General features: G+C 43.1%; 1 protein-coding gene across 3 annotated transcripts in view; it reads left to right on the plus strand.

Annotated features, from left to right (window-relative positions):
- The window catches only part of SLC24A3 (solute carrier family 24 member 3), a 357,605-nt gene that overhangs the window by 34,350 nt on the left and 299,051 nt on the right, over nucleotides 1-24,204 (plus strand). For all 3 annotated transcript variants that reach the window (XM_032795892.2, XM_032795894.2, XM_032795893.2), the window contains exon 2: nucleotides 11,001-11,138. In XM_032795892.2, the coding sequence (XP_032651783.1) occupies nucleotides 11,001-11,138 (138 nt within the window). The remainder of the gene's footprint in view (nucleotides 1-11,000; nucleotides 11,139-24,204) is intronic.

Below are 24,204 nucleotides of genomic sequence, written 5' to 3' on the forward strand. Positions count from 1 at the left end.
ACAAAAAGTGGGATGTGAATACAATTTGCGGATGACACAAAATTGAGAGGTTTTGGCAATATGGAGGAGATGTGCAATATCATACAAGAAGATCTGGACAACCTTGAAAATTGAAGTTTTAATAGTGCAAAGTGCAAGATCATGCACTTAGGGACTAACAACAAGAATTTTTGCTCTAAACTGGGGATTTACCAGTTGGAAGTGACTGATGAGGAGAAGGACCTGGGTGTATTGATTGATCACAGGATGACTATGAGCTGCCAGTGTGATTTGGCTGTGAGAAGGGCTAATGTAATCCTAGGATGCATCAGGCGAGGTATTTCCAGTAGAGATAGGGAAGTGTAATTACCATTATACAAGGCACAGATGAGACCTCATCTGGAATACTTGTGCAATTCTGGTCTCCCATTTTTATGGGAAAGATGAATTCAGACTGGAACAGATGCAGGGCCACTAGAATCATCAGGGGAATGGAAAACCTACCTTACAAGAGGAGACTTAAGGAGGTTGGCTTGTTTAGCCTAACCAAAGAGAGGCTGAGGGGAGATATGATCACTCTCTATAAATACATCAGAGGGATAAACTCCTGGGAGGCAGAGGTGTTGTTTCAGTTAAGGACCAATGTTGGCACAAGAACAAAGGGATATAAATTGGCCATCAACAAGTATAGGCTTGAAATTAGATGAAGGTTTCTAACCATCAGAGGTGTGAAGTTCTGCAACAGCCTTCCAAGGGGAGCAGTGGTGACAAAAACACTAATTAGTTTTAAGACTGAGCTTGATAAATTTATGGAGGTGCTTGTCTGAAGAGATTGCCGACAATGGCATATGGCCCATCCATGACTATTAGCAAATATCACTGACTGGAGATGGGACACTAGATGGGGAGGGCTAAGTTACTACAGTGAATTCTGTCTGGTTGGTGGGTGTCGCCCACATGCTCAGGGTTTAGCTGATTGCCATATTTGGGGTTGGGAAGTAATTTTCTCCCAGGTCAGATTGGCAGCGACCCTGGGGGGGTTTCATCTTCCTCTATAGTGTGGAGCATGGGTCACTTGCTAGTTTGAACTAGTGTAAATGGTGGATTCTCTGTAATTTGAAGTGTTTAAATCAAGATTTGAGGATTTCAGTAACTCAGCCAGAGGTTAAGGGCAAATTACAGGAGTGGGTGGGTGAGGTTCTGTGGTTTGCGATGTGCAGGAGATCAGACTAGATGATCATGATGGTCCCTTCTGGCGTTAAAGTCTATGAGCCTCTATGACTATGAAGGGGAGGGATGTAGGGTTTGTATAATTGGGGAGGAGAGGGGAAGCAGGTCCATGTTGTTGTGAGATGGAGATATTGGAGAACCTTGTGAGAGAGGAGTGGAGGGAATCCATGTGATTGTGAGGGAAGGTGGATCTATGTGATAAAGGTGAGGAGGTGGGCCTGTGGGAATGTGAAGGGGTGGGGAAGTGTGGCCCATGGCTTTGTGAACAAAAGGTGTTCCACAAGACAGAGATACTCTGTACCAGGGAAGAGTTTGAGAACTGTTCTAAATCCATATCAGAATAGCAAGAGACATCCCTGTCCCCTCAGACTCTGTACTAAAAGGAATGTATATTGCCAAATCCTGGCCCTTGGTATGTTTGTGGGATAGTCCCCCAGGACCTTCACAGCTCAACTTGGCTATGTAGCCATGGAGGCTAAAATGGCTTCTGCAGTGGTGGCCATATGTCACCTAAGCCACCAGCCAGCTCCTCCACAGAGCAATGCTCATGACTCCTGCATCTCTCCTCTGACTGCCCCCCATGGCAATCAGTTGATGGGGGATAACATCAGACGAGACATTCTGAGAGGACAGAGTCTATCAGGCCAAAGACCATCTCCCTCGTAACAACCCGCATGGGAGCAGGGGAAGAGAGAAGGCCCAGATTCTCCATCCCGCCAAGCCCCTTCCCCCTGGAGGAGGTGCTGGATCCTGGTCCTGGACCCTAGAGCTGTAGTAACCCCTGTAGCCCCAGAAGGGAGGAGATGAATGTCAGGATCTGTGAATGAGGTAATATCTTTGACTGGTGAGAGAGACAAGCTTTCGAGCTTACACAGAAGCTTCTTCAGGGCCAGTCAAAGGTATTACTTCATCCAACTTGTCTCTTTAACATCCTGGGACAAACACAGCTACGACAACATACGTTCTTTGGATGGCTGATATGGGCTAGTAGTATTTGCTGGAGTGATTCTCCCCCCTTCCCCCAAAGTAGCAAAGCAGCTCCCACAGTCTCTCTTCCATAACAGTCTCAAGCATTCTCAAGATCGGCTGGGTCAGTGCAGAGGTGAGTTACTGCAGCGCTAACAGGCTACTGTGTCCATGTCCTGGGTACAGGGTTTGCTTCGGGGTTAAGATGTACTGAATGGGCTTGGGCAGAGAGATTTAGAAATCAATACCCAGTCAGGCAGTTCTTGTCCAGAAAAGATAATTGCTCAGGGTGATAAACTATAAAGCCTGGAAGAGTAAATTCCTAGAAAGGCCTGTGAGATAGAGGATGAATCCAGTTAAGGGGCTCCAAATACTTTCAATGTCTATGGGCCAGGGTTGTGAGGCTGTAGGCATGAATTATAAGGGCTGGGGCAGAAGAAATCCTGCATCTCTTCAACTGCCAAGGTCATCAGCTTTTCCATAAGTCAGCGATGAGGATTAATGAGAACCATGATGAAAGGGGTAGAGATCCCCCAGCCCTGAGCCAAAAGGAGCTCATCAGCACACAAACCATTTTGTGTTCCCTGTTACCCAACCACATCTGCCTTCATATCCTGCCTCTCTGTGAGCCAAACTTCCCACCCCCTGCCCTCCCTTTGCACAGTCAAATACTAGGGACACCCCCCTGCACCCTGTTATCTTCCACTAGCCAGGGAAAATGGATTAGGTTTCCTGTCATGGAGTAAGGCCACTTGATTTTAATAGCACCAGTTGTGGTGAGACTCTCAGCTAGTTGCATGATCCACCCTGTCAAAATGACAGCAACAGTTTGGCTTCTCTGAGACAGCTGATTTTTCCCAGAGCCTCTGTTTTCAAGGGTGTTTGTTAGGTTTGCAGTTCCTGCAGGGCCTCTCTGAGTGTGCAGTGCTGCACAAGCTCAGTGGGTAATGCTCTTTGCATCTGCCATGTTAAAGTGCTGGGGGATTACTGATTCTGAGGTTAATATTAATTTCACAAAATTTCTTGTTAAAAGATTTTTCAAAAGTACCTAAGTCCCAAATGGCCTTAGGCATTACAGTGCTGGTCATTGTTGTGCCTATCTTTTAGGGGCCTAGCCAGCTGGTGGAATCCACAAACTCTGTCTACGCTCCCTAATCAATGCATGCCGAGTGGAGTGGGGAGAGATTGGCTCCTAAATCCCTTGGGTGCTTTTGAAAATCCCACCAACTGTTAGGTAATTTTTAAATGCCTCTTAAGTAATCTGCTGCTTGTTCTCTAAACCTGGGACCTCCTGATCATCTGTTTATTTTGTCACTGCTGCTGAAGCTATGTCTCCTTTACTTTAGCGTCGTGTCTTGTCTTAAAGGGGACAGTATTTTAAAAGGATTCCAGTTCACAGTGAATCAGTGATCAAAGGCAACATAATCTTCTGTAGGGCCCCAGAAAGGTGGATTTGAAGAACTGTGGAAATTCAGAACAGGAGCTTAGAGGCAGTGTCGTCCAGTGAGTAGGGTACTGGGCAGGGAGTCTGGAGAGCAGTGCTTTATACCTGTCTCTGCTCCTGACTGGCTCTATGACCTTAGGCATGTCCCTTCATCTCTCTGTGCCTCTGTTCCCATCTCACCCTCTGTTGCTCTGCTCTAAGGTTTTCAAGGCAAGCAATGGCTCTTGCTATGTGTCTGTACAGAATCTAGCACAATGACCTCTGTGACCTACTCTAATACTAATTCAGCTGATGGTGCCCTAGGGGACTCCTGTAGCGTACCCTCCTCTCCCCTTCCACTGAAATTTGTAAAAATAAAAGTGGGTTTAAAGAACTGACTGCTATTCAGAGCCAGGAGTTTTGTTTTTCCATAGGCAGCCTGTGGTGCATAAGCATTTATGGTCTGTGTTGAAACACCCCCACCCCAAATAAGACTACAGTGAAATAATCAATTTATGAAATGATTATGCAATTCTGAGCTCAGATTACTCTGTGAAAAACTGCTGTGTCTGAGCTGACCAGGTGGCTGTCGATTATTTACCACATCCCACCTATAAATGCTGGGGGGAGTGGACCAAAAGCGGTACATTCAGAGGAGTGAAATGAAATTAATAAGGAATAAAAATGAAAGGATAACTTCATATGGTGCAGTGCTCCAATTAATGCAGCCAAAGCAATCCTATTAAGGAGACTCGCGGTGGGATAGCTTGCTGTGAACCCCCAGCAGCTTGCTGGCTGATGTCAGCAGATGAGATTGTTCTTGGTTGCTTTGGTTTGGTTCTCCTCAGGAATACTGTGCTGTTGTAATCGCTGGAGTTATTATAGAAGTTTTAGGGAGGTGGAGATAATTTGTCCAGCCAAGCGGAAAAAAATAGAGACAAAAAGAGGAAAAAATACAGGAGAGAGAGAAAGGCAAAAGGTCTTAGAAAAGCTGTGTTGTTTTCGGCTCCTGCCAGCAGTATCTGTGTGCTTAGAAAGTAGTTTATTGTAAGCGAGAGCTGAGGATACCTGCCAACATTGAAAGTCCTTAGTGGTAATGCATAATGTTTTTGAAATGCCGCAATGACAAATCATTCCCTTTTGTTTGTTCAGCTGGGCTAGTCTCTGGTCTGTCAGCTTCTCTCCGCTGTCTTTGTTGTTGTTGTTGTTGTTGTCAGCTGATGTAAATCAGTGCAGCTCCACAGGAGTCCAGGGAGCTATCCTGATATACACCAGCTGAGGATCTGGCCCATTGTCTCTTCTTATGAATGTTGTTCCAGCTCAGATTTCTTGTGTCCACAGCCCAGATTCATTAGGACAACTATGCAAAACTCAAGCTTGCTCTCTTGCTCGAGTCCTCTCTCTATCCCGCCATCCAGCCCCCAAGCCATAGGTGCACTCCTGCTGGAATCAGATGGAAGAATATGCCCCTAAATCCTGTGGCTCCCTTACTGTGTTGAGTTTCTTGTTGGCAGCACATGGCTTTCAACAGGCCATTGAGTGGAATCCAAAACATTGGTCTTAACCTAAAAGTCAGGAGTTGGCTTGGGCCCTAGTTACCTAAGGGCCCTCCACTTCTCAGTGCCATGCTACTACAGAGGATCTCAGGGAGGGCTTTGGATGGAGCTGCCTCATTGCAAAGGGGTGGACGTGTTCGGCAGGGCGTTCTCTTTGAGGGTCCCTTGAGTTTGGAGGTCACTCCCCAGCCCCACCAGAGCCCAGGTGTGTTAAACTCCAGGCAAGCTGCAAATCCCAGGCTTTTGTGGGGGGCTGGGCTGATGAATGAGATTGATCTAGCTGTCAGGGTGGGATGAGCAATTCTTTATACCGGGTGGTACGTCATCGTTAATATCTCGAATAAATACCCAGACTGTGAATGTCTCCATTCTTCCCATTTATTACCTTGCACTCTCCCCCATTTATTTGTTTTATCCACTTGCTGTGCCTAGACCTATGTATAAATTGTGAGTTCTTAGGGGCAGAGACTGTACAACGCCTAGCGCAGTGGGGCCTGATCCCTGACTGTGACCCCCATCCCACAGGCATTACCATAATCGGAATCCTTTCCAGCTGGTTAAACGTTGCTTAGGGCACAAATAAGGCTCCACCACCCCTGTCTCTCCTGGGCCTCTCCAGCTTGGGTAGCCCTATCAGAAATTAAAACTCACCCTGGCATAACTCCCACAGGGTCAGTGGAATACACAAGCCTTCCCAGCACATCTAGGTGCAGTCCCCAGGGATGGACTGCCATGGCAGAGGTAACTGCTAATAAAAATTGTAGGGAAAGGGCAGGATTGTCTATAAACATAGAGAAGATAAAGAAGGCAGGTTTTTCCTCTTCTGTGTTGGGATATTGTAGTAGCCTACACATGCAGCTGACTGGTTTTTAGGGAATATTTGTGCATGGCCATTGAAGTGACAGGCAGGGTTAATTTTTATCACCAGGGAAAAATCATTAGAATCCCCTACAAATAAATCATCTACTTGCCTTCCCCTTGCCAGACACTTTTTTTAAAATGATAGTTACATTGACTGGTCACATGAAGTCACTCCTGCTCCCCAATCACATACGTGTGTGTGTGTGTGAGAGAGAGAGAGAGTGAGAGAGAGTGAGAGAGAGAGAGATCCAAGGCCAATTTGGTTTGTACCCATCAGAGCATAACCAGGTATCATCTCTGAGACCCTATTAAGGCTGTTCTCAAGACTCTTTTAAGTCTGTGATCAGCTCTTAAGGTCTGACTTTGAAATTCAACAGACATCCTTGAGATCAGTTTGTAATTGAGGGACACGAGTACATTGCACACTAATGTACTTGATCCATTAAGACACAGCCTGCAGGGTATTTTGGTGTGTTCCTTTGATACTTCAAGCCATAAACTATAGACAGTCTGAATGAATAAATAAGAGAGACAAGGTGGATGAGGTAATATCTGTTATTGGACCAGCTTCTCCTTTTTCCCTTTTCTTCATGTTGTGGAGTTTCATTTCAGATGGTAAAATTCAATATCTCCTACTGTTTGCAGTATTGTTGTAGCCATGTTGGTCCCAGGATATTAGAGAGACGAGATAGGGAAGCTAAAAGACATTCTAGTTATCCTCGCTGAGGGGACATAGGCTCAAGGGGTGCTGTTCTCTTATTTCTTAAGGCCTTATGTCCCCTCAGTGGTGATAACTAGAATGTCTTTTTGCTTCCCTCTCGTGTCTCTTTAATATCCTGAGACCAACATGGCTACACCAGCATTGGATGAAATAAGACACCCTGTCCACAAAAACCTTCACACAAAACTGAGACCTGATCAGCTGTTTCTTTTCCTCTGTTTCACTTTTGTAACCATTAGCAGAACGCAGCAGCCATCTCATCATGGAGCTTGTTCTCACAAGACTTCCGCCCCAATTTGGCAGCTCCAAGAAGAGTTTTGGATAAACACACATATGCTATCTATATTATTTAGGGCCTATCTACACAGGAATACTCAGGAAAATTAATCCTATTAACATAAAACGAGTATTTAAAGGGGATTAGTTAAGATACATTAAACCCTTGTGTGGATGCTCTTACTCAGAATTAAAGTGACCTTAATTTGGTTTAGTTTAATTCACTTTCAAAGGGACTCTTGGGCAAACCCAGTCTTGACTCACTCTAGCGCTTCCTCTGATCTACCCTGCCCTTTCTTCCTTGCACCGATCTCTCTCTCCTGCCTACCACAGCACGCCCTGCTGACCTCCCTAAACCTCAGAAGACTGACCAGGTTTGATGCATCTCAAGGGTTAAACCTGAATTAAGTCAGTCCCACTTTCACATAATCTGCCAAGACACCGAGTTCAGGCTCCTGTGTTCTCTTCACTCCAGCTGATGACATTGCAACCACCTCAGGCAGGGTTAGCATCAAGCCGCTTCCTGCTCAACTTCAGGATGCACTGTGGAAATGTGAAACCCCAATTTTGGGCCTTAGCAGCAATGGTGTGGTTTTTTGTTTGTTTGTTTTTTGTTTTTGTTTTTAATTACATCATCAAATGTATTTATCTGGAATTTTAAAATCTTGGCATCCTTTCTGTTCGTGGGCCACGGTCTTAAAAAGGATTTCATTTCACCTTTTCTATTTCCCCTTGATCTATAGAGAGAAATTCTATTTACATCCGAGTATCCAAAAGCAGAATTTGGCCTATAGGTTGCAAACTCAGCTCTGAGATGGTTTAACCTAATTAAAGCTGGAGACTCTGAGCCAGATCCTTCACTGCTGTACATCAACATAGCTTTATCCATTTCAGCTGGACCTAATTCTGCTCTTACGCACACCCATTTAAGTGAGTGCAGAATGGAATCCTTTTACTCACCGTGTCCTTGCCAAATGGAGCTTTTCCCAAGCTTGTTCTGAATGACTTATGTTTAGTTTTCCTTTTGGGTAGGTTCAAATTCTGAAACAAGATAACTGCTCTGTATTGTGAAGAGAAGGAAGAGATCTGTCAGGAGTTTTGGGGAATAAAAATCCTAGAAAGAGGATGGTTTTTTTTTTTCTCTTTCCCTTCACCGGAGAATGAAACTGTAACTGCTCAGAAAAAAGCCCTTTGCTCTGAAAACAAGTCCTGTGTGGATCTCAGACTGCTTAGCTCAGCTGCTGGAAGTACGTTTATTATGAAAAATGAAGGCTGATCCTGTGCTATTGTAAGTGACGTTACAAAATTCATCTGAATTAATGCTTTGGGATTAAAATCTGTCTCCATCCATGACATATTTATACAGTTAACTCCTGAAGGTCATTCAGAGACAAAGCAATTAGGAAACAGTGTATTTTGAAGTGTGTAAAGTGGGTTGAATGACTGTGGTTCTGACATGCACAAAAGTCAAGTTAAAATACTGATGTTTAATTTACAAAGTCAAGTGCTCAAAAGTTGCAGAATGGCAGATTTAATGTTACTTGTGAAACTTTAATTCTGCCCCCTTGTGCGTATCCCCTCTGTGGACTGAATGAGGCGGGGTCCTGTGGAAAAAGCAGTATGTGATCATAGAATTAAACGATGTCATAATACAAAGACAAAATGGAATTTCTTGGGACAAAGAAAAGGCACTTTTCTGACCCCAGTGATTTCTCCCTGCTGAATTTTAGAGGCTTGCTGCAAACAATGGAGATGTTAGAGCTTCTCAAAAAAAAGTCACAAAATCTTTTATAGTGGAAAATATCAGGCAACCTAAATATAGGGGCTGTTCCTTTTCTTTAATCCTCAGTGTCCTGAGTCCAGAGATTTGATGCTCCCTCCTGCTGTATTACCCTCACTCTCTATGACGTTCTCTCCCTCTCATACTGTGATGAGCTGTGTGAACTCTGCACTGGTACTGGAAGGGTTAAGGGGAGCTAGAGAGCACAATTAGTGCCCATGATGGTTGCTCGAGGGTGTGTCAGGTTTAATTAAGACTGAAACCAAGCCTGAGAAGAACTGCAGGAGGGAACTGGGATGGACCATGAAGGAAGAAGGGAAGCAGGAGTGAAGGAAACACTTGAAACAGGTCTGGGAGAAAACCTGAGGGGTCAGCAGCTTGGTTGGGAGGAGCTGGTGTCAAGGGAGGAAAGTCCTGTGAGGCAGCCTTTGTAGAAGAGCAGCAAGGTGCTTTGCAGAGCCTGGGAGGGCAGTGAAAAATGTGTTAAGGATTGGGCCTAGCAAGGCTGGAAGAGCGTACGTTCCTTTGCATTCAGTTTAGACTGTGGGTATGCAGTGGGAAGGAGTGAGAGGGAACGGGACCTGGCTGGAGGGCCAAGTCATAAGAAGTGGCCCACCAGCAGGCTTGAATGGCATTTGGTGAAGACAACTGAGAAGGCCTTTCAGTGCCCAGCTATAAGGAGTCGTGTGTGCCAGTCAGCCATTTTACAAATGCCCTCTATCCTTCTGTCCGAGAAGGATGGGGCTGGTCTCCCTTTTGAAGCTAACATAGCGTAGTCTCCAGTCCTGTACAAGGATTCTACCGCTGAGCTGACCCTCCCATGCTCTCAAATTCTCTTCCAGATTCAAGGCTGTAGTTTTTTAGTTGTCTGGAAGAGCCTCATTTGGTTGACATGAAACCTCACCTCCTCTCTAATGGGTAGAATGACATAGCTTTACAACACTCTGAACAGCTGTCACCATGGGGGCAAGAGATCAACTGCAATTATATGCATCTTTAGGATAACATGTAAAATGCTGAACTAGCAAAACAAGAGTTAAAGAGGGACTGGATTCTAATGAAAGAAAGATGTACAGATGTGATGGAAATCCAGCCAAAACTCCATTTGCTATTTATTACATTGGGCTCAAGGATTCAGTAGGAGATGTGCTTAATTTTTTTTTTTTTGCTCTTACAATGGGCACCCCTCTGTCTTAAAACAATATTTTCCCTCAAAGTCTGAAGCTCTGTAGGATGGATGTAGCTAACATGTGAGCATGCACTCTCACTAATTAGACCAACATGAAATGTCCAAGCCTGAGCAGCATCATGCCAAGAATGTTATGGAAAATGGCCAAGTGTTTTTGTTGTTATTGCTAAAGTAGAGCTTCATTTAGCAGCACCTTCTTTAAGCCAAAGTGGAGAGAGAAAATGAGAAAGATTGTGTGTGTGAGAGGGGGGAGTGGAAATAAGAAACAAAAGTAATAACAGAATAAAGAGGAGTATTTGTGGCACCTTAGAGACTAACACATTTATTTGAGCATAAGGTTTTGTGGGCTAAAACCCACTTCATCGGATGCATGCTGTGGAAAATACAGTAGGGAGATATATATACACAGAGAACATGAGATTTTTTCATGTTCTCTGTGTACATATATCTTCCTACTGTATTTTCCACAGCATGCATCCGATGAAGTGGGTTTTAGCCCAAAATTTCATGGAGCAGAGGGGGAGACTCCATTATTTGGAAGAAAAATCATGAGCTGTAGGAGAAGGTTCTTGGCCATCCTAGAGAACTTCACTCCTAATTCCAAAGAATGCTCCAGAGTGGTAAGGAAACTGAGGCCAGGAAATTTGTATAGGAGTTTTATTATTTTATCTGGCTCTGTATGTCTTGTGTGCTATATACAGAGTAATTGTGTTTAGAAACCTTTGCAAAGCCTGTGCATGAGCCATCTGCAACATCTGCTACGTGTCCCTGAAGATGTGAACTGTAACCCAGAGTAACCACAAGATGGAGCGCTGGAAAAGGGGTGCTTAAACTAACGGGAAATCTGAGACTAGTCCTGGGGGGCTAGGATAGCTGGACTGCAGGGCCTCGGTTCTGTGAAGGCATAGCAGATAGTGTCTGTATCAGGGAAGTGTGAAAAGTCCCTTGGGAGAATATAGGCGCTAGCCTCTTTATCCTCCTCAGAGCAAGAGCATTCATCTCGTGCCCTTTTCCTCTAGGTTATGATGTCCTGAACTATCCTGTGGAAACTTACGATAAGTGGAGTGGGAGGAGGCTGCTGCAGGCAACAGAGGGCAATGCCACTGAGATCCCAGAGGAAACAGAAAATCGATATGTCAAGAACTGCACTGAACCAGGTAGGAATGAATAATTCCTCCTCCTCCTCCTTTTGAGCTGGGCTAGCTACTGAAATTCTGTACTGATGCCACCAGGGACTTTGGTTGCACAAATGCTGTACGTATTAGTTTTAGAGTCCTCAGACACTCTAATCATATAGTCCCAGATGTATTAATGTTGCAAACTCCCTCTCCTGATGAGCCCCACACGTTGGCAGGTATTGGCTACCGAGCAAGGCAGATATTTGGGATGCATTAGTAGCCGAATTTCCGGATTAAGCAAGGAGATGGGAAGGTTGAGATCATAGGAGGAATGTTTTGTATATTTACTGCCTGGAAATGTAACTCGAACCTTGGCATAATCGTCAGGAGTCAGGTAACTGAGACTCTTACCAATAGGATGACGGGTCTGGAAATATGGGATGTTGTCTTATAGTAACAAAAAAATCAAAAATTGATTTTGGAGGAGGGATTAGACGGAGCTGAAGCTGTTTTTTGAAGCTACTTTTGCAAGTTGTTTGCTTATTCTAAAAGCCTCCACAGGCTCCTTTATTTACAGGGTTATATCCTTTCACCATTATTAAAAAACAAACCACTTGCAGCTCTGCACAAAACTTTCACAGCTCTTCCTGAGCATAAAAAAAGAGTAGGGATTCTTTAATTTGCATTTACTTGATTATGTATCACCTTTGATTTACCTAACTGAAAATCCTGATAACAAATCACTAATGGTAGGGGAAGCTTTATAGGAAACTCAATCCTGTATTTATTTTTTTAATGGAAGAATTTTGATGTAGTTCAAAGTTATGGAAAGAACTTAAGGCAGTTCTGTAATCTTCAAAGGATTATATTGATTAACCTCTTGAAGAAATTCTGTTAAATACAGTTTGTATTGTAATTCTGTGCATATATATTTCCCCCTTTGTAATCCTTAATAACATTTCTGAGACAGTTGGATGATTGTTCCATTTTCAAAGACAAATATATTAGAAAAATTATTATACCACTCTTTCCTTGATTATAATCCTCCCATGCAAAGAAGATCCCTTCTTACACTTTCATACGAACATTTGTAATAATCCATCTTCCTCTTTCTGAGCATAACATCTGCTGTCTCATCACCATAAGCCTTTTCCATTACTATCCCAAAATAAATTTTGTCTATATGAAATGTGTTTTTTGCAGGCGTGTGAAGAACAGTAATCACACAAGTTAACTGTGTGGTTTCCATGAGATAAGCCGAAATGGTAAATGCAAATTATGATTGTTACCATGAATTGCCATGAGGTGATGATGGAATGTTATTTTATGGTAATTATGAAGCTAATTAACACGTTGTTGGCTATTGTAGACAAGTAGGATTCTAAAAATGATTTCTCTTTCATTGAAAGCTGATGGTGTTTTTGTAGTCCACACCTAGCCAGCCCTAAAAGAGAAAAACATGGTTTTTGTTTATCTCCTAAACTTTTGAATAAGCCCCTGTGTTAGAGCTGGTCAAAAAGGAACTTTTTTCTATTGGACAATTCTGATTCGACAGAATCTAGATGTTCCTCAAACATAGATTCCATGAAAATGTTTGACGAAACACCAACCAGGCTTGCTGCCTCTCAGCCCGGTTTCCTACCAGCCCAACCAGGTACCCCTGGCTTCCTGATCCCCCGGGCAGCTGCGTTCTGGCACTGCCCAATCACCCAGGCAACTGTCTGCATACAGAATCAGGTAGCCCCAAGAGCTAGCTGCCCAGAGAACTGGGCAACTTGGTGCAAGCCCGTTCTCCTGAAATGGAATTTTTCATTCTTTGAAAAACTTCAATTTTACTTTTTCATCCTGATTCAGAGAAATTCACTTCTCATTCATCCTCCCCATGCCAAAGCCAGAACTTTCTTTGAGAGGGAAATTTCATTTCCTAGCCTGCCTTTCTCTTTTCTTCTGTCCTAGAATGGGAAGAACCTCCTTTTAGCAAAGCCCCGATAACAACTTTCACATTTACACACATGGACAGGGTGCGTTGTGATTTCATTCATTGCTAAGCTTCACGATACTGATCATTCTGCCACTGCTAAACAAAACTGACTTGGGGCCTGATCCAAAGTCTTTGTAGTCAAATCAAGTATTTGCCATCATACCCATAAAGGATAGTATAATTTTTTGTGTCTTGTTTAGTTACAAAACTGCATTTTCATTATGAAACCTGGAGGTTTCTAACAATGGGTTAGAATTTTCAGGAAAATTTCATCCCTTTCTATGTTGAAATGTTGATGGAAAAGTTGAATCAAAATTTGTAATTTTGACTATTTTTGCTATATTTGGCTTTTATTTTTCCGTTAGCCTGCAGTGCAAATTGGAAACACATTTTTGTGTAAAAATGTATATCTCTTCTTTTAACACAGTGTATTTTTTCAGTTTCTTTTCAGAACATAGTCTTACATTTTGTGCCTTCTGTCTTTTTTTTCTTTTTCTTTCTCTTTTTTAGGTAGTTTTCAAAGAGTGGTCACTAAGTAAGTCAGTTAAAGAATTTTATTAAGATTCACACAAAATACCATTTGCTTAATTTCCTTTGACATATACACTTAAATGCATTCTGGAAATGATGATTATTAATAATGATAGATAAATAAATAATACCTAGCTTGTATGTAGCATTTTTCATCAGTAGATCTTGAAGCACATTCTGAGCTCTGTAATACTGGTGTCAACACCACTCAAGTTAATGCAGTTACCCTGGTAGAACCGACAGAATCTGGCCCATGTATGTTGTTCTACAGTATCTGTGTGCATACTTTAAAATACTTGTAACTTCTCACTCTGTGAAACCATCACTAGTTACTCTGTTGGAATTATGAATGAATGGGATGAATTCGACCCATTATCTTTGCAATTCACTGAACATTGTGTGTTACGCAATTCCCTCTGGTCCCATTCCATGGAGCGTGAGTCTGTTGCAGCCCCTAGATGTAGAGCCTGGCTCTTAAACTCAAGCCGTAGGAACTCCTGCTATTAGCTCTGGAAGATCCTTGGTTCAGTCTTAGGTGTTGGCCAAAACTGGAGACTGGCACTTCTTTATTTATAAACCTGTCAAACATAAAATATGCAATTCTGATCTAATATCCATCACTACCCGTCTCTTTTGTATTTTATCAGTACATGCAGAATTTGTTAGCTAATGTAAATATATTTGTATCACACACCCTGATCTTTTGTGAGCAACCTGTTTGAGAAGCTACTGCAAGCTAGAACCAGTTATAAAAGCTACAAAAGGGGCACATCCAAACTAGAATACAGCTGTTAAAAAAAAAAAGAAGGTACATTGCAAACTGAGATGAGATTTGCTTCTGGATTTATAATGAAAACCATATTTTTTCAAATATATTCATTTATTTTAGCTACATATTCTTACTAGTTCCCAGCACCTGAAAGTACATTTGAAATCATATTGCTTGCTGTTGGGCCTGGTATATAAGAGACAGAATTTAGATGGCAATGTTATTTATTATTTGTATTGTGGAAGCCCCTAGGAACCTTAGTCATGGATTCCATTGTACTAGGCACTACGTCAACCCAGAACAAAATGATGGCCCTTGCCCCAGAGAGCTCGCAGTGATGGGATGTGCTGGCCGCCGCTTCCTGCAGCTCCCATTGGCTGGGAAGGGCAAACCGCAGCCACTGGGAGCTGCCGGCGGCCATGCCAATGTAAACAAACTGTCTTGCGGCCCACCAGTGGATTACGCTGACAAGCTGCAGGTTGCCCACCACTGATTTACAGTCTGTGCATTTTTACTCTTTTCGACACAGATCGGGCAATCAGATCTGCACTCCACTGGAGTCCATGTGGTTCCACATGGGTGTGGCTGATTATGCTCCTAGGTAAAAGAAATTCTGTCTCCTTTTTGCAGCCATCTCCTTTTCCTCACTGCTTGGTTTCAAAGCAGTGATCAGTGGGATTATGCGGCACTTTTACTGATGCAAATCCCGTTGAAGTTAACGGAAAGCCTCCCACTGTGATTTAAATGAACTTTAAATCTGGTCCTATTTGCTCTCTCATTCTGAGCTAGAAATGCTCTATAGCAAAATAATGGATGAAACGTTGGGGGGGGGGAATCCAAAGTCGCTCATCAACAGCCATAAAAGGAAAGAGGCCTGATGCTTCACCTCCACTGTATCAGCTGCAGGATCTGCTAGTTTTTTTATTTTGATTCGGGTTTAATGTGAACATTTTGGATGTTCTCCTAGCTTCACCATTCAAAACCACAGCTAGAAATGATGATGAGTAATCGCTTTGAAAAAAAGATTTTTATTAACCATTCCATGCATTTCAGCTTTTAAGACCATGTGCCACTCTAACAGTTGTGGATCTTAAATGAATTAGAGTGAATATTGACTATTAATTAAGGAGCTCTCCTACCATTTATTTTTTTAAATGCAAAGGGAGATGTGGAAGGATTTTGAGAGGAGACCAGTTTTTTCTGCACTGTCTGTGCAAACTGTTCATACACAACCATAATGAACAAAAGTTAATAATCTTTCGACAGTTTGACTCACAGCATAAGCAATATAAATAAATACAATCAAATGACTTACTATAATACAGCAACCGAGTGATAATTTCTCTAAGTAGGAGTTTGAACAGAGGAGATGGGCCAGGAAAACATGCTAGATAGCAGTTTCTTAATTAACAGTGGCCCACAAGAGGCCAAAGGACCAGGAGGGTGGAACTAGGCAGGGATTTTATACTCCAGACTAATGAATAATTTTAAAGCATTCTCAAGCATGTAAGTAAAAGAGCCTGATAATGTGCACTTCAAACAATTCAGTGCCGCCTAAGATCTTCATTTTTCAGAAGGTCTTTAAAATCACTGCTATCAAAGGATGCAGCCGGGCTGACTGCTAAATAGCGCGGAGGCTCTATCATGGGTGCCCTGGACACATTGGGAAGAAATTTGCAGGGAAATAATCATGTAGCTGCCACTTGTGTTAACGGAAATCATTATATTCTCCTGTATCACACTGGAAATTTACTCGGAGTGCTGTAGAGAAGTGGGCACTCTTTAAAAAGATAAATGAGCATGACTGAAGTCCAGAATGATGCATGGGCACCATATGCATTAGGCCCCTCTGCAGTCCATACGGGCTGTGACCCCTTTGCTGATTGCAGGATCCAGGGCTTTTAGCCTAGGGGACAGAGGGTTCAATGTACAGATTATATAATTAAGGGGGCAGAATGAACCACCTTCACATGTGTACCAGTGTCACAGTTTGATTTTTTAAAACTGTGGCCTGCTGTTACATCAGCCAATTGGACTTCTTTTGAAAGAGACTCCCTTCCAGTAGTTTCTGAGGAGAATGCTGGGTGTGAACACCTCAGAAATGATTGAATCTATTCATTTTCTGAAATGAGCATCGCAGAATGTTAAATCCATAGATTCCAGATTGGCTTTTGTTTTAAACCCCCTCTTCCTTATATAGCGACAGATTGCGTTTACTGTACATCCAAGTACCTCTCAAACCCCGGCAATGATAATCCTGCCTGAGACTTAAAACAGCTCAAAAACCTTCAGCATAGCTTGGCTGGGCTTCCAGGCTAGAAATATGGGATACTAAAGTGGAATGGGCTGTCAGATACACGTAGTGTCATGGGTTCATTTTGCTGGCTGCACAGAAGGTTATACTGTAGCTCCCATCCATGCCTTTGAACGAGCAAGAGTGCAATCAGCCGGCATTTCTAAGTGCTTAACCAAAGAGGCAAAATCTGAGCGCTCTGGCCCTATATGTCACCATGGAGAAATCATAGAAATTAAACTTGGAAAAGACTTATTTGGCCCTTTTAGGTTGTCAGAGTGGTGCAAAGGAACCTTAGGGCCAATGTGCAAGGTAATGGAGAAGCAGACCATTAGGTCAATTAGTTGATCCTTCTATCCGATCAGGATTATTAATGCAGTAGGGACACAATGAGCTAAGCAGATAAATAACAAATGCTTAACCCCATTACAAGAACATAAAAAAATCCTGTTTAAAGAGTGCAGCGTACAATATTTTTTCAGATGTCCTGATGCAAATGGCTTGAAAAAAACTTATTGATGATGAACAGAGATGGTGAACTATCTAGAACTGAGGATCCCAGAACTGTGCTCCATGGCCAATAGTAGTTGAAGAGTCCCTTTCAGGTGATCCGTAGAGTTGTTTCTTTCAGCATCAATCAGTTTTCAAGCACCGACGTTTTCCCCCTACTTGTAGCCCAATCCTAGACTCTTTGGAGGACTGCTCAAAGGATTTTCTTGACCAACTAAAGTAAAGATAAACAATTTTCTGCACCCCAGGCAGCTGCTCCATGGTTTTCTTTGCTGAGAGTATTGTTGGTATAAAGTTCAACTGTTATCACATTTGTGGATGACACCCTAATTGGAAAAGGTGGCAAATACAGTGGAAAACCGATCCGGACTGCAAAGGGACCTGGACTGATTTAGAGCAGTGAGGGCTGCAGTCAATGAGGAGACATCCAGGACTGATAAATTTCAAGTTGTCTGACACCTAGAGAGAGGAGTCACACAGCACTACTTGGAATGGAAAAGATGCTACCAAGCAGGCAGACACAGCACACTGAAGGCAGTGTATTTTCTTCTGGTCTCCTTAGTACTTTTCATGTAACCCACCAGTCAGTGTGTGTCATGTCTCCCCTTTGTGCCTAATCCAGAAGATATAGTTCTCTTGAGTGCCCAGCTAGAGTTTCTAGCTCAGGCTGTAGAGACTCATGCTTTCACTCAGTCCGCAGTGGTTGGCCAGATGACACCTACCAATGAGCGCTATCATTTCTACCAGGGGATTGGGTCTTGGACGCTGCCCTCTAGAGCATTACCACTTGAGAAGTGGTCCCCGGTAGGAATAAGTTTGGAAGCCCATTGTGAGGACTAAGACACTCTGGGCCTGGTTCCACCCTACCTTATGCAGTTACTTTAGTGCAAATTGTGTGTAAGTCATTATCGTTCTAACCTGGGGGCATTTATACTCATGGTGATGTGAAGGAATGCACAAGGTGCAAGGCAATGATAAAGCTGGCCCTCTGTGCTAATAACTGGCAGTTGTTTTACTGTCTCAGGGATGGATTGTTCCTCCTTGACCTAAGAACAGAGAGGTACCAACTTCCGACCCCTCCCCCCAGAGCAGGGTCTGCAAGCCCCGGAAATGGCTACAGAAGGAAGCTGGGTGTCTGCATGTCTGCTGTGCTGGTGTTAGAGTAGAAGGGAGAGGGAAGAATGGTTTTTCCATCCCCACTTCCTCCTCTAGGATCTCCTGGCTGGTTGCAGAGGTTAATGGTGGCTTCCGCTAACCTACCCCTCTCCCAATATCATCTTTTGTTTTGTGTTCCTCTTCCCTGGGCCAGCAGTACCGGCAACCTGGAATTGACCAGGTTCTTGTCTCATAGGGATCTGATCAGCTTGGACTCTTAATCAGGGTTGAGGTCTTGAGCCTAGGCAGTTAAGGAGATCCTGAATTCTTGGCACAACCTAGAACACTGAATTGTGGCATGGGGAATTACTGCACAGAGTTTTGCTCAGTTACTGTGACAGCCGCCATGAAATACATTTTGTCCTTTTTATTAAGCACACTTAAGATGAAGACAGAAGCTTAAAATGAAAAACTTTCATGTTTGTAGTTTTCCTTAGTCCCTTTCCCAGCTGTCAAAGGAAATCTCCTTTTGATTGACAGTCATTTGTACACTCTCTTAAAGATGGTGACACACGAACATGATGGGGAAAAGAGAGCAACCTTTGGGTTGCTGTCATTGGAAGTCAGAGCCTGATTTGCCTTAAACGAATACACACACAGGTTTAGCTGCTTGAAAAATTACAGCCACTGCACATGGTCTCATAGACTTCAAAGTCAGAAGGGACCATCATGATCATCTAGGTCATTGTCTCATTTGCCATACTTTAAGCAGAGTCAGGCTCAGACATAACTCATAACCTGTCTGGTCACAGCAGCGTTGCAAAAGCTGGATTGTCCTGGCTGGGTAAGCAGTCTCTGATTAGACAGAAGGCATAAAGAGAAAAGTAAGAGAGAGGGATAGAACACTGACACAAACGAAAGGTTAGCAGTCGGAACCTCAAGTTTGTTTTATTTGCCTTCTCATTTTGAGCCTTTAGGGTGCACTGCGGTCACATTCTGAAGCTTTCTATGCAACCACGAGGGCTAGAAACTGACTTTTGTTCTTTAAGAACTAAGGCTGAAATCATCACAATCCACGTGACTCCAGGAGCTGAGGCTTTAAGGAAAACAATCATCATCATGAGACTCATGACAAAATCATGAGAGTTGGCAACACTGGCTATGTATAATAGTCCCACATGCTGAGTTTCAGACAGGACTGGCAATAGGATAGGAGATAGAGGAGAGTGTTTGGTTTTGATCACAAGTGTTATGATTTACCAACTTCTGCTGGTCAGAGAGACAAACTTTCAAGCTACACAGAGCTCTTCTTCAGGTCTGGGAGAGGAATGAGGAAGTTTGTGTTGCTTGAAAGCTGTTTTCTCTCACCAACAAAAGTTGGTTCAGTAAAAAATGTTACCTCACCCACTTTGTCTCTCCCATATCCTAGGACCATCATGGCTACGACAATGCTGCATACGGTAATTTATCAACCTCAGAGAAATTGGCCTGTTAATATAAAGGTATAAAAAACTGTTGAGATACTTTAGAGAGAATTTCCATGTGGTTAATTGTGTTTCATTTTTTTGTGGTTATTCATGCAGCTCTTGTTTTGGAAATCTGTTTTTGAAGGGTATTTTCCATCCTTCTGGTCCTTTGGTATGGCAATACGGCTGCTTGGACTTCTGATATTGCAGCTGTCCTGCCTACTTTCTAGCTCTATGCATTCAGCACAACTGGATTGTTTTTCAGTGTGAACTAGAATTAGGATTATTTTTTCTTCTACAGGGAAACATTTTTTCTGAGGGTAGTTAAAAAACCAAACTTGTCAGCACATTTGCGTGTGTGCGCTCAGCACAAGTTGGTGTGGGTCAAGGAAGGGAGAAATCTTTAGTTAGGCCCTCACATCCCTGAAGAAACGTGCTGTCAACAACACTCAGCAAATACAAACTCTTATTAGCGACCGTTGCTGGTTTTGATTCATTTTATCTGGAACTGACAAAAAATAAAAGACCTGGAGAGATGAAAATGACAAGGCATAGAGGAGCTTATTCAGAGGGGAAATAGTGCCTTTTCCGTAAAGGTAAAGTAACTTCTATTTACCACATGGCTGGAAAAAAAATAGCGAAGATGGTCAATGACACAGCTGTTGCCGTGGCATGTAAAGCTGAGTGCTAAGCATATATTTCACGGTCATGAGAGCACATGTAAAAAGAACTAGGGGTCTGTTGTCAGTGAGAAGACTCCACAGCTGGTTTTGCTTAATACTCCAAGTGGGGAAACAGTGCTTTGTTCTTGGGGATATGTGCTTGGAAAGGGGAGGGCCAGGGGAAGGAAATCATAGTGACACTCTTCATGGCACTGTAGCTAACAGTGTTGGGATTTGCAGTGGGGTTTAGCTATGGAAATACTCAATGGGAGCAGTATGAATACTCTGACTGTCCTGTGACAAGCGTAGTCCCTGTGTGCCATCCACATGTGCATGCAGCAGAGTGCAATGTCATAAAAATGATCTTCCTGGAATTTGACCATGCGAGAGTTTTAGCTCCAGAGTCATGCTGTGACTTTATTTTGATTCCTTACAAGTATGTTTAGCCGTTCTCAAATTAGAGCAGTGCAAGCAACATATTTAAACTGACTTTAGATATTGCTGTGTATTGCACTTAGTAAATAGGTTTGTTTTGTACACTGTGTTTTGCTGGCCTTTTGTCTATAGGATCTGTTAGACCTATTTGGCTGGGTTTGGTTTCTTTAATTGGAGATGGTTGGGTACTTATGCTGAGACTTTCAAAGCAACTGAAAGGATGGCCAGCTGACTTTGAATTTCAGTGGGATTTGTTTCAGTGGTAGCCGTGTTAGTCTGTATCACCAAAAACAACGAGGAGTCCTTGTGGCCCCTTAGAGACTAACACATTGATTTGGGCATAAGCTTTCGTGGGCTAGAACCCATTTGTTAGTCTCTAAGGTTCCACAAGGACTCCTCATTTTTTTTAATGGGATTTGTGTGTCATTTCTTCAGGGGCCGTTGAAAATCTTAGCCCTGACTTGTAAAGCAGCTGAAGTATAAAGTTCTGTGTAACTGCCATTTTTCTTAATGCACGTGCTAGTCGCCGCTTATAAAACACAGTTTTAGGAACTAAAGGCTGTATATTTTCACATTGTTAAAATGATAGACTCACAGCTAGAATAATACTAAAGGCATTAAGGTCATGTGCCAAATTGCTCTAGTGTCACTGAGGCCAGAATTTGATCCCTGGTATTTAGAGAGAACACCGCTGCCTCCACTAGTCACTACAGAGGGAAATAATTTGCCCGCAGTTGGTTGCACTTAAAGGGGTCCATTTTCAAAGGGACGGAAGCCAGACCTCCCTGCTTGTAGGTGCTATTTGCACCCACATTTTTATGTTTCCTGCTCTGGGAGTTTGAAACTGAAGTCCTCAGTTCTGCAGCTGCAATTCAATTGCCAGTAGAAAAGGCAGGTGTAAGCTGCCCATGAACAGGGAGGCAGACAAAATCTGCATAGGAATGCAGCGCTGTCACCGTGAGCAAGGCGCTTGAACTCTGCATGAAGGGTTAGTTCCAACCCAGATGCAAAAGAGATTGGAGTTTCTTTCTGGACCACGGGAGCCAGAGTCTGGGACAAAGAGGTTCTGCAAGGAAAACCCAAGGAGTAGCCAAATTTAGGGAGAAATATTTTGGCTTCAGTTTCTCTTTGGTGGTGGTTGTCTGAATTATCAGAAAAGACCAGCCCCACCAAGGGAGTAAATTAGATTATATAGAACGTGTATATTCTGTTCAAAGTAAGATGGGAACTGCTACTTGGTTACACCACCCTACTGACAATTGAACACTTGTATGTGCCGTAGACTGCAGTTTTGGTTTTCTCAGCATTGCCATCTCCAAGTTTTCCGAAATCATATGTCACCCCCCCATCCATCTGATGGCTTGAAAATCATGAGATTTTACAAAATAATACATTTGGGGTTTTTCTTGTTTGCCTTTGGGTTTTTGAGTCTCCCGAGTCCACTCTGTTTGTGTGTCCTCTGCAATGAGGAGGGCTAAAAACACTGAATTTGTTAGGAAAACTGAGCTTCTCGCATAATCACCAGACTCCAGGAGCTCAGGCTTTAGGGAAAACACAGATAACACAAGGTTTGTGATGGCATTGCCAATACTTGTGATTCTATATCCCCGTTTGTTATTGGTGCACTGTCTCTTGCATTTGGTGACATTAAAGTAGATGTAACAAAATGTACAAAATAAAGGGTTATGCTGTTCCAAAATGAGAATGTCCTCACACAGTCCCTCTCCTTTTCTAACAATGTTTTCTACATAGGAGGAAGTTTGTTAATGCCTCATCCCCTGGGGACTAGAAAGTGCCACAGTACTCTGGCACAAAGTTATTGGTTTGTAGAATGTTATTGTAAATGTCAATATGTATTTGAAAATGCTTATTATTTATGTTCCACTAGTGCTTACAAGACACAGTGATGGAGTAGCACCTCCTTGTGCTAGGTGCTGTACAAACACAGCACAAAAAATTGGTCCCTGCCCCAAAGGGCATACAATCTCTAATACAAACAAGCCCCATTAGACTACTTGGCTTTTGGCTCATCCATCATGTCTCAACACACCCAGGTTTGCTCCCATAATCTACTAATGGAAATCTTGTTGTGACTTGCTGCTTAATTGGCGACTCTAGTTATTAGCAAGTTTCCCCCATAGTAATTATTTGTTAGTGGAAATTACCACATTGTTACACCCTAGCTATGCAGTAAATGACACGTAGAGTATTTATTAATTTTTAGCATGCGTTGGCGGCCAAAGGATGAATGACCTTAGCCAACCAAGAAATACAATAATTGCCCTGAGAAATAGTGCCTCCCCAAAAAAGGAACATATAGACATAAAATAAGTTTTGTGCTGTTTGTGATAGACATTGACAGAACATCAGTAAGAACCAACTAGAAAGATCCCATGGTCTTCAGAAATTGACATGGGACCTCATGCAGCCATAGAGTTTAAGGCCAGAAATGACCAGCCAATCATCTAGGCTGACATCCTGTGGATCACAGCCTGGCCACCCCATCCCAAGTCCAAGAACCAAGATTAGACCAAAGGATTACAGGCTTTAGGAGACTCTTTTGTTATGCGCCACAGGAAGAGAACTGGCGGGACTAAGGTGCACCAATGCCCAAGGCCCCTACAGTGGCAGGGAACTTATTATGTGAGACATACCCAGATGATCCTGACAAAGACGTGCGCTCCATGCTGTAGAGGAAAGTGACAATCCCCCAGGTCACTGCCAGTCTGATCTGGGGAGAAACTTCCTTCCCAACCCTGTGTCTGGTGATCAGTTAGATTCTGAGCACATGAGCAAGACATGCAAGCCAGGCATCTGAGAGAGAGAATTCTCAGTACCGCTTCAGAGCGCCGACCCACCCTGTATGATGTCCCATCTCCAGCAACTCTTAACAATCTGATATTGATACGAGTGCCCTTCAGCCTGAAGCGCCCAGAGAGTATTGCAGATATAATAGACTTAAAAAGACCTCTTGAGTACAGGGGCAGCTGCATCCACCGCCAGCGTGTGGGGTGGAACACAGTAATAGCATGTACAGAGCAGTGAAGTTAGAGGGGATAGGGCCTGACTCACTGACACTGATGGGAGTTGTTGAATGGGCGTTAGATCAGGCCCTATATATAATTACCTGTTTTGGAATTTGACCACAGAATTATAACCTCTGCTTGTCTCAAAAAAAAAAAAAATTGTGACATTTGATCAGGGTCACAGTGCTGAACTTCCTCTGGAAGAGAGAGTCTCCAGCACAACCTAGATGCTCCTCCAAGGGCCTTACCTTCCTTAGCTCTCCTGAGCTCAGCACCTGCAATTCTGGGCAGCCTTTACGCAATCCACTCAAGTACTGGACAGAGTCAGGGAGTCCTT

Source organism: Chelonoidis abingdonii, chromosome 3 (assembly GCF_003597395.2).
Source record: "Chelonoidis abingdonii isolate Lonesome George chromosome 3, CheloAbing_2.0, whole genome shotgun sequence".
In the NCBI taxonomy this organism is placed as follows: domain Eukaryota; kingdom Metazoa; phylum Chordata; order Testudines; family Testudinidae; genus Chelonoidis; species Chelonoidis abingdonii.